This window comes from Elephantulus edwardii, unplaced genomic scaffold, assembly GCF_000299155.1.
Source record: "Elephantulus edwardii isolate Elephantulus edwardi_28Jun2011 unplaced genomic scaffold, EleEdw1.0 scaffold00262, whole genome shotgun sequence".
Classification (NCBI taxonomy): domain Eukaryota; kingdom Metazoa; phylum Chordata; class Mammalia; order Macroscelidea; family Macroscelididae; genus Elephantulus; species Elephantulus edwardii.
This window is the reverse complement of record NW_006400012.1, coordinates 253,676-263,754: the sequence shown is the minus strand read 5'-3', so window position 1 is coordinate 263,754 and position 10,079 is coordinate 253,676. Positions and strand designations below refer to the sequence as shown.

At 44.4% G+C, this 10,079-nt stretch overlaps 1 protein-coding gene and 1 pseudogene across 2 annotated transcripts in view; one reads left to right on the top strand and one right to left on the bottom strand.

Annotated features, from left to right (window-relative positions):
• Window positions 1-2,639, top strand: part of LOC102847157 — a 2,852-nt pseudogene extending 213 nt beyond the window's left edge.
• Window positions 1-10,079, bottom strand: part of SLC22A15 (solute carrier family 22, member 15) — a 112,329-nt gene that overhangs the window by 18,438 nt on the left and 83,812 nt on the right. For both annotated transcript variants that reach the window (XM_006899571.1, XM_006899572.1), the window contains exons 6-7: window positions 9,548-9,763; window positions 4,092-4,232 (exon numbers count right to left, since the gene is read on the bottom strand). In XM_006899571.1, coding sequence (XP_006899633.1) covers window positions 4,092-4,232; window positions 9,548-9,763 — 357 coding nt within the window. The remainder of the gene's footprint in view (window positions 1-4,091; window positions 4,233-9,547; window positions 9,764-10,079) is intronic.

Below are 10,079 nucleotides of genomic sequence, written 5' to 3'. Positions count from 1 at the left end.
CACACACACACACACTGTTGTTAGGTGCCATTGAGCTGACTAGGACTCATAGTGACCCTAGCTCCTAACCCTGCTCTATTCTGGGCCAATCTCACTGTCTCTGGCAAACCTACCCTCATTACTCCAGTTACTATGTCAGTCCATCTCATCTGGGGTCTTCATCTCCTGTGCTGTCCTTCCATCCTTCCAAGCATGATGTCCTTCTCCAAGGACTGGTCCCTCCTGTCCATGTGTCCAAAGTATGTGAGATGGAGCTTCAAACTCCTTGCCTCCAAGGAGCAGCTTGATATTACTCTCTCCAGGACAGGCCTGTTAGTTCTCTTGGCAGTTCATGGTATGTTCAATACTTTTCTCCGGCACCACAACTCAAAGGCATCTTTAATCATAGTCAAGCTCTCTGAAATGTGTGTGTATACACACATATATGTGATGCCTACATTCACAATGTCCTTGCAATTCCTGAAATGGCCTTCGGAAGCATACACAGGAAGCTATAGTGGCACACATCGGGGCATTTGTGGATGTGCTGAGCCAGCTTTTGGTGTATAATAAAAGTAAAGGGCAGTCACTAACTGAGGGGTCAGCAAAGGCAACCAGGAATTCTCCCTGGTAGAAAAACCCTCAATTTCCAAACTGGATTTTCCAAGTGCTTTAAACCTAATAGCCATGACAACAGCACTACTACAATACTGGATGCAGCCTGTTTTGAGCTAAAATGATGATTTCCAGAGAGTGAGAAGTGACACAATCCAGCTGATAGCTAGCACCTGTTGCCCTGAAAAGCTATGTGAGCAAAGGGACTTTTTTTTTAATTTTTTTTATTTTGTGTGCGTGTACCGTCAAATCAGATCTGACTGGTACAGGAGGATAATTGCACCTCCTTCTCCGGCAGAGCCTCTGGTGGATTCGAACCGTGTTTCTCTGGGATTGCAGTGCAGCTTCTTGCCACTAGGCCACCAGAGCTCCCCTTGGGACTTTTTTTGAAGTAGCTTTATAAAAGTAGTCTAAAACCATTACCACTCGCAATCAGTAGCAAAATGCAAGATACTCACTGTCAACAAACTAAAGTCAATCTTGGGAGACAAGTAGGAAAAGTCTAATTTTCCAGTTTCTTGTCATAAGAACTTTTAAATAACAGTAACTGGGCTGATGGATGTCTAGCGACATTTAACTAGTAATCCCATCTACTGGGGTTAACAAACTATACATGAGTTTATTGTTGCTGTTATGTGCCGTCGAGTCACTTACGACTCATAGCGACCCTATGTACAACAGCCCTAAACTCTGCTCTGTCCTGTGCCAATCGCACTGTCTCTGACACACCCATCCCAATTATCCCAGTCACTGAATCAATCCACCTCATAGGGGGCCTTCCCCTTCTGCACTGTCCCTCCACCCTCCCAAGCATGATGTCCCTCTCCAAGGACCGGTCCCTCCTTACACCATGTCCAAAGTATGTTAGACGGACCCTTATGTGGCCCCGGAGCCCCAGATGGATCAGGAGGCAGGTGGCCACCCTCCCCCCACCACAATCCCCTAGGAACCCGCAGGTGGGAAGTGGGTGTGCTGTCCTGCCTCAGAGAACAAGCTCATTTACTGCAGCCTGGCTAGGGTTGCTGCTGCCTTTGAAAACAAAGGAAGGTCAGTAGACTATCAACTATAGCAGAGGGTGGAATTTCCAGAGAGGCCTTATTTCGAAGCTTCATAAAGGACGAGAACCACAAGGACTTCTTTCAGGAGACTGAACAGGCCTGAGTTCTGGGAAACAATATTAAGTGACCAGCCAGAAACTAACACCAAGGAGGCCAGGTGGCAGTCAGTCTTGTTATAAGCGACAGGTGGTCCCTGATAACTGTGTGGCTCAACGGTTACTGGATGAGCTTTGGAAAAACATCCATGCCCAGAAATATCAGTTCTGGGCTGTTGTGTTTGAGTCCAGTGTGGTGACAGAGCAGCTGTTGCAGTCAGTGTGTTTTCGTGGTTATCTGGTTGTATATGGACGAGGGTCTTCTGCCTTCTCAGCTGCTTTTTGGGACTGGCCTAGTTTCATCACTGATTGGCCATGTTTGGTCTCACTGATGGTGCAGGGAGCAAGAAGAGTGGGCCGACCTGAAGAGTGTACTAGTTTTCATCACTTTTACACATGGCTTCTCACTACAGCAGAAGATCCTGACCGTCTGTGAGCATTAACACTTTCTATGTCATCGGTCTTCACGCAGCTAGGCCACCTCATCTTCTTCGACTACGTTTCTAATGCTGCCATTGTATCCAGCACACTGTCCTTGAACATGGCCATCTTTGTGTCTGTCTGCCTGGCCTCACGCCTGCCCTAGTCCCGATATCCTCTCATGAGGTGGTGTCTGCCATCTAGGTTTTTGTCATGTGGTCCTTGTTGCAGAAGAAACTAAGGCCCTGTACTCCTCGTGGTTGTGTGGGAGTCACACTGCTTTTGGCGTTCTCAGCGATGGGAGGCCAGCTGTCCATTAGTTGTGTGTGAGCCAGACTGTTTGCCCTTCTGCTCTTTTCCACTTCATGCCTCGGCCCTTTCCACCTCATTCACCTGCAGCTCTTTAAAAGAAAATATTCATGGGCTTTGGGATGAAGCAGAAATAAAAGATTTGTCCAGGTTTCTCTGCTAATTTAGGGGTCCCACGCTCCATTCTTAAGCCAAACTGATAAACTAGACTCCCAACTAGTGTAAGATCTGAAGACAGTTCCATCTTGGAAGTACATGCTCACGTAGGTGGGAAAGCAGAGATCCAGAGAAAACCAAAGGCTGAGATAGTGAAGGTTTTCATCCTTTTCTGTTATTTTGTGGGTGACAAAGCTTTGCAGGAACTTCTTGGATTGTTGCCTATTATTTATTGGCAGTAACAAATAAGTAATATAACTTTTATTTTTTAAAGAAAATATCACTACATCAAAACCAAACAAACACAAACCCTTTACATGGTAATGGCTGTCAATAATGGATTACAAATCTAGGTAACAACTGTTGTTGCTGGTAGGTGCAGTGGAGTCAAGTACAACAACTCTCAGTGACCCTATGAATACCAGATCTGAACCCTCTCCTATCCTGTGCCATCCTCCTCATCTGACACGCTTGAGCTTATTGCTACAATCACCGTGTCAATCCAGCTCATTGGGGGTCTTCCTCTTTCTGCGGATTCTCCACTTCTCCTAGCATGATGTCCTTTTCCAAAGAAAAGCCTCTCCTAGTTACACGCCCAAAATATGTGAGACAAAGTGTCATCATGCTTGCCTCCATGGAGCACTCTGGTTGCACTTTTCCAAAGCCGTATCTGTTTGTTCTTTTGGCAGTCCTTGAGATTTTTCAATACTCTTCTCTAACAGCATAGTTCAAAGACATCAATTCCTCTTCTGTCATCCTTATTCACTGTCCAGTTCTCAGATGCATAGCAAGTTACTGAAAAGACCATAGCCTGAGTCAGGTGCAACTTAAGTCTTCAAACTGACATCACTGTTCCTCACTCAGCAATTTGGAGAAGACCCTAACAGTAGATTTTCCCAGTGCAATACATCTCCTGATTTCCTACTTGTTGGCATCAAAGGTGTCGATTATGGATCTAAGTAAGATGAAGCCATTGACAATTTCAATCTTTTCTCCATTTATCATGATGTTACTTATCAGTCCAGTGGTTAGGACTACTGTTTTCTTGATGTTGAGATGCAATTCATATTGAAAGCTGTAGTGTTTGATCTTCTGCAACAATCATTTCCAGTCCTCCTCATTTCTGGCAAGAAAGGTTGTGTCATCTGCATCATGCAGGTTGTTGATGAGTCTTCCTCTGATCCCGATGCCACGTTCTTCTTCACAGAATCCAAATGACTGGACTTCACAGCTTCTCAAATGATTTGTTCAGCAACATCAAACATAAAAAATAATGAACCAAAAAAGTAGATTCTAAATGCTTTTGGCCTTAAAAGAATTCTAATCACCAAGGAGCAGCTAGTAGATGCTTCACAGAGGCAACAATATTAAAAGATTTATTTAGGTCTGCATGCACTTGCGAGTAAGTGAGGGGGAGAGAGAATTTTACAGGGTACACTTGGCAGTCATTTGTACTCACCATTTCTGGTTAATCAGGTAGATGCAGAGAGGGTAAGATGGAATCTCTATGAGACCAGATAGGGCCAGGTTGGCATAAATATTTCCACCCAGATCACCTGCACTCAGAGTCAGGCCATAATACACCAAACTGCACACAAACCTGCAGTTGAAAATCAATGAACAAGAAAGACAACTGAAAAAAAGTCATCAGAATTGCCAGAGAGAGAACAAATACTAGTTTAATATACTGTTAATCTGCTTCAAGCAATAGGCTTGACTCTTCCACTAACCTTTCTATCCTAATTTGAATTTCTACGACAGGGAGAAAAAAAAAATAAAGAAGGCCTTGGAGACGCTTTATGTGCTACATAAAGCAAATGACAGACCAGCCCCTCAAAGAGCAAAGCCATTGTTTGAATATGTGTTAGTAAAGCATTTGTGCATTTAATAGAAGACAATGAACCATTGTTCTTACTTTATTTAACTCTACAACTTATGGAGCACTTGCCTGAGGCAGCTGTTATCAAAATAATTCTAGAAAGAAAGCTCCACCATGGTGAAGTCAACAGAGGATGATGCTGAGAAGTGAGCTGGGATGGGACTGGCCTATCAGTGGGGTCACCAACAGGCCAGGAGTGGCTGCCACTCCAGCCTACGGAAGGCCCAGTCACTTGCAGGTCACATTCCCAACCCTACCTAGCTTTCAGCGGGTGCACAGCAGACATTTAGAATGGGAAAGACAAGGTTCATAGCATAGATGTGACCTTAGGGTCACATTTATCTCTTCTCTAAGAAAAAACGTGTAGAAGGATAGAGACCACTAAGAGCCAGCTGGCTCCTGAGAGTTCTCTTGGAGCCCCCGGAACTACCAAGCTGTGGCACTAAGTCAGTCTAAGTGCTGATCTGGAGCCCCAAGCTGGGGTGTCCTCCAACAGGGAAAAGAGTGAGTATCCAGAACTTCTTGAATAAAGAGCATTATAAAAAAAAAAGGAGAATAGGGTAAAAACAAAACATGGAGCTAGGCTTTACTTCTTTTTGTGCACGGTTGAGTCAGAAGCAACTCACAGCTGACCCGCCAGTGGGTTTTCAGAGACAGTAAATTACAGCTCAACTTTCTCCCATGGAGCAGCTGGTGGTTCTGAACTGCAAGCCTTTGGGTTAACAGCACAACTGCTTACCAAGCCGCCAGCATTCCCTAGGCTTTACTAGTGTATTTTGTAAAACCATAAATTCATATATAAATGGAGGAAGCCACTGGGATTTTTTTTAAGCTCCCCAGTGTGTAGGTTTTTGCAAATTCTGTTTGACAAGGGTTTAGGAAGAGGAGATTCTCAGTTGTTTCCCTTTAGTTTTTCTTTGAAAAATGTCAGTGACCTATGACAAGGATGAGGTTAAAACTGAAGTAAAAAAAAATTTAAATATAAATAAAAATAAAAAAATAATGAAAGGAAGTCTTTACTTCTATCTCTGACAAAAAGTACAAAGGCGGGTCAAATTCCCATAAGGCTGGAGATTCAAATCTTCCCAGAGGTACCTTGGAAGAAAGACCTAGGGTCTATTTTTGAAAAATCAGCTACAAAAACCACTTTGGTACACAATTCTCCTCTGCTACACTGGGCTCACTATCAGTCAGCATTAACTTGACAGCAACTGAGTGGCTGGCTGACAGTAACGCCAGGAGAGGGGCAGGGAAGAGGGAAGGCCACCCCGTGAGACGGAATGGTTATCATCATTCACCAGCAAATGTTCCAGGGACAGAATACTTGAGCAGTGCTGTACCCAGGACATTATGTATGAGGTGGCTCTGAGTTCTACAAGGTATCTGGCCCCCATGTACCTTGAATGTAAGCAGAATAAAAACAAATGTAAATCCATGGGGTTTTCCAAAGTCTTCAAGAAATCTCTTCTATCTCTAGTAGGGAGCACCCTTTTCCATAATGCTATGTTCTTATTTGTTAACATGCGCCTGCGCCACTTTAGAGAGCCCTGGTGTGGCAACAGTTAAGTACACAGCTCCTACCCAAGCTGGTGGTGGTCTGAACCCACACAGTGGCTCTGCGTAAGAAGCAACATGGTGACGTACTCCCCGTAAAGATGGCAGCTGGGGAAACCCTATGCAACAGTTCTACGTGGTTACACTGGGGTTGTTGTCGTCGCTGCTATGTGCCATCGAGTCACTTGCAACTCACAGCGTCCTGATGTACAACAAATCTGAACCCTGCTCTATCCTACACCAACCTTATTGTCTGTGACACACTTACCCCCATTATCCTAGTCACTGAATCAATCCATCTCATAAAGGGTTTTCCTCTCCTGAGCTGTCCCTCCACCCTCTCAAGCACAACGTCCCACTCCAAGGACTGGTCCCTCCTTGAAACATGTCCAAAGTATGTCAGACAAAGCTTCAGAATCTTTGCCTCCAAGGAGCAGCCTGGTTTCACCCTCTCCAGGACCAACCTGTTTATTCTCCTAGCAGTCCATGGTATATTCAATATTCTTCTCCAACACCACAGCTCAAAGACATCTATTTTCTTTCTATGATCCCTAGTCATTGCCTGGCTCTCTGATGCATAGCAAATAACTGTGAAGACTGACCTGCATCAGGTGCACCTTAACCTCCAGACTGACATTCGTTGTTCCTCAGCACTCTGAAGATATCCTTAATAGCAGGCTTTCCCAATGCAATTCATCTTTTGATTGTGTTGATAGTGGAACCAAGCAAACTGAAGTTATTAACAATCTCAACCTCTTTACTGTCTACCATGATGGTGGGGTTACATGAGGTTAAATAAACTTGAGAAATTTAAAATGTATTTCCTGTGCATGAATTACGGTGGTTCAGATCTACCAGCCACTCTATGGCAGAAAGATGAGCAGTCTCCTCCTGTGCAATTTACAGCCTCAGAAACCCAAAGGAAGGTTGGCTATGAGTCGGTTCTGACTAGATGGCAATGACTTCCAGCAAGGATAACTGACCTATTTATTTAAACCAAGCTGTGATAGTATTAAGTTGGGAAGAATGCACAAAGCCACTTCAGGACAGTATAGGAACCATGCTATCAGCTGGTGGTAGACACTAGAGGGGACATGGAACAAGGAGGCACTACTGTCCCTCAGGCTGAGCCTTCATTCTCACAGTGCCCTTGACAGCAGTCAGTCAGTCACTGAGATCTGTAACTACAGCTATTAAAAGCATTCCAAACCTCTTTATGTACCACAAACAAAATTTTAAATGCCTCCATAATATTTAACAGTATAGTCAGGGCATCAAAGAACTCTTGAAGTTGGCACTATTGTGGGAAAATAACCAGAGGAACAGATGTTAAACACTGAGGTATAATTTTAATCCCCAGTTAAGGCTTTCTTCAATGACAGAGCCACAGAAAGTATTTAAGAATTTTACAGTGTCTTCAAAAAGAACTGCGCTATGTGGTATGACATTGTCTCTATTATCACTCTGAGCCCAAGGGGGAAAAGTTTATTTGAGAAGAGCTCCTTTGGCTGTGTGAGACATAAAACAAACAGGAGCTAGCTCTCTAGCTCGAAATCTAGTTGTTTTTATCCCCTGAAGGTCAGAGAACAAAATTAAACAAAAATAAAAAAAGGATAAATAATCTTCAACAAGTGGGTCTTCCTCCAACGCAGCAGGGTTGTCTGGGAGCTTCTGTGGTATGCAAACCCATGCATGCTTTTATGGAGTGCTAAGTACCTGATCACACTCTGCATTTGCTTTTGAACAGATGACCACAACCAAACCAAAGCAAACCAAACATACTGCCATCAAGTCAATTCCATCTCATCGTCACCCTCCACCAGCTACTCTCCACTCAATGGCCAAGACTGGACATCTTCACAGGAAGAGCTTGCCCATCTTTCTATTTTGGAGCAGCTGTTGGATTTGAACTTCTGACCTTTCCATTAGCACAGCTGGCAATGTATTAAGCCACGAGAGCTCCTTTTGGCTTTCTTATCTTCCCGCCGCCAAGCTTGCCTCTTCTAACAGTTATTGTGCACTAGTGGCATTCCCAGCCATACACTGGTTCTGTGAGGAAAGCAGAAGGCACGTGACATGGCTCCTGACCACACAGGTTGGTGTGTGCATAAGAAAAGAGGGTCATGATAAAGCAAAACATTGCATCTTCTGATTCTACTACTGTCTTTTTTAGATTTACAAGAACACTTTTGTGTAAAGTCATTTTCCTTTATTCCCACAAGGAAACAGAGGTTACTATCAGCCTTTATGGCAAATGCATACAAAACCAGTATCAGACTAAGCAACACTGACTGTATTTTAGCAGAATGCACAATATGTAAAAGAGCACTTTACAGATTTCCATCCATATCTCCTCTTTTTAAAATTAACCAACATGAATCAATCTATGCAGGTTCTACTAATGCTGACAACACTTTGAGAGGAGGATTGGAACAAGTTAAACTAGAAAATCAGACTCTGAAAGTGCTAAGCAGCTGGCTCCCTGTTTTGCTTATGTCACCTGGAGTCTGTCACTTCAAATTCCAGGAACTGCAGCTGTACAAAGGACAGCTGACAGCCCACTCCACTGCACTGGGGAGTGGGAATGTCACACACAAAACAACATAGACTCCATGCTGTCCACTGTCCCCGTGCCTGCAGCCTCGACCCAGCGCAGCCATGCCCAAGTACCCAAAGTGCATCAGGGAGGTGTATTTTGCCCAGCAGGTGACATCCCTGGGCAAGGACTAGGCCTAGGTCCTGCCTGAAGTGTGAGAAATGCAGAACCGCTCACCTCTGGGGGCCACACCGAGCATGAGGGCAAGCCCTACTGCAAACACTGTGGCTAAGCAGCCATATTTGGGCCCAAAGACATTGGGCGTGGAGTTGCTGAGAGCTGCACTTTCAAGGAGACCCAGGCTCCAGCCTGCCCTGGAGATGCTCAGTGGGGAGCCCTCACTCCCCTTTCTGACCAGCCAGCCACCACGACACTGGTGCCCCTCCAGCCTGATGCCGAGCCTGCCCTGAGCCACAGTGTCAGCAGCTCCCCGGTAGCCACTCACGTCAATAAACTCCAAACATTCAGTAAACAAAATGCAACATAGAGCACTGAGATTAGAATGTACTCTCAAATGGCTTAGTGCCAAAACCAAAGGTGTGTTTAAAAATGCTTCCGTTTCTGGTATGAGTCTTTTCTTTCTTTCTTAAATACATGACACTTGATCTTGGTCAAAAGGCATCTGATATCTCAAGTGCAAAGAAAGATATGTTTCCAATGTCTGCTGTGAAGTTCAGTAAACCTGACCCTCGGGGACCATTATTTCTAGCTGAAGGCATGCACAACACAGGTACTAAGGGGAAGAGGCTTTGTTTCTGGGAAAACCACTTCATAATCAAACAGAGGGGAAATTTTCCCTAACTCTGATGAAGGAACAGATTATCAATAGACTGTTAGCAACCTGAGTTATACAAGGTTCAACAAAATGCCCACTTTGTGTAATTACCAGATGAACATCAGGATCAGAGTGTGTCCCAAGAGGATGCGGTAACGGAACAGGTCCAGAAAACTTCCAGTCTCCTTGTAGCTTCTGTTGGATGGAGGTGTTAACGAGAAGGCACACTTAAGCTTGCGGTTCCTCTTGGCAATGAGGTACAATGCCTCTTCAGCCTCATTCAGTCGACCCTGGGAGTATAACCAACGAGGTGATTCAGGAATGAATCTGAAAGAGATGTCATTAAAGGCTGTATATTCATACAGATGCACGTGCATAAGAAGGAGACAAATAACTACTCAGTTCCCTCATCACATCTGTGCGTTTATCAGGTTTGAAGCCTGACTTTCTCAATGATGAGTGAGAGAACAAGAACATGCTACTTTCAACAGGATAAAAATATTAAACTGTGACTTCTTGTTGTTGTTATGTGCCGTCGAGTCGCTTGTGACTCATGGTAACCCTATGTACAACAGCCTTAAACCCTGCTCTATCTTGTACCAATCGCACTGCCTCTGACAGACCCATCCTGATTACCCCAGTC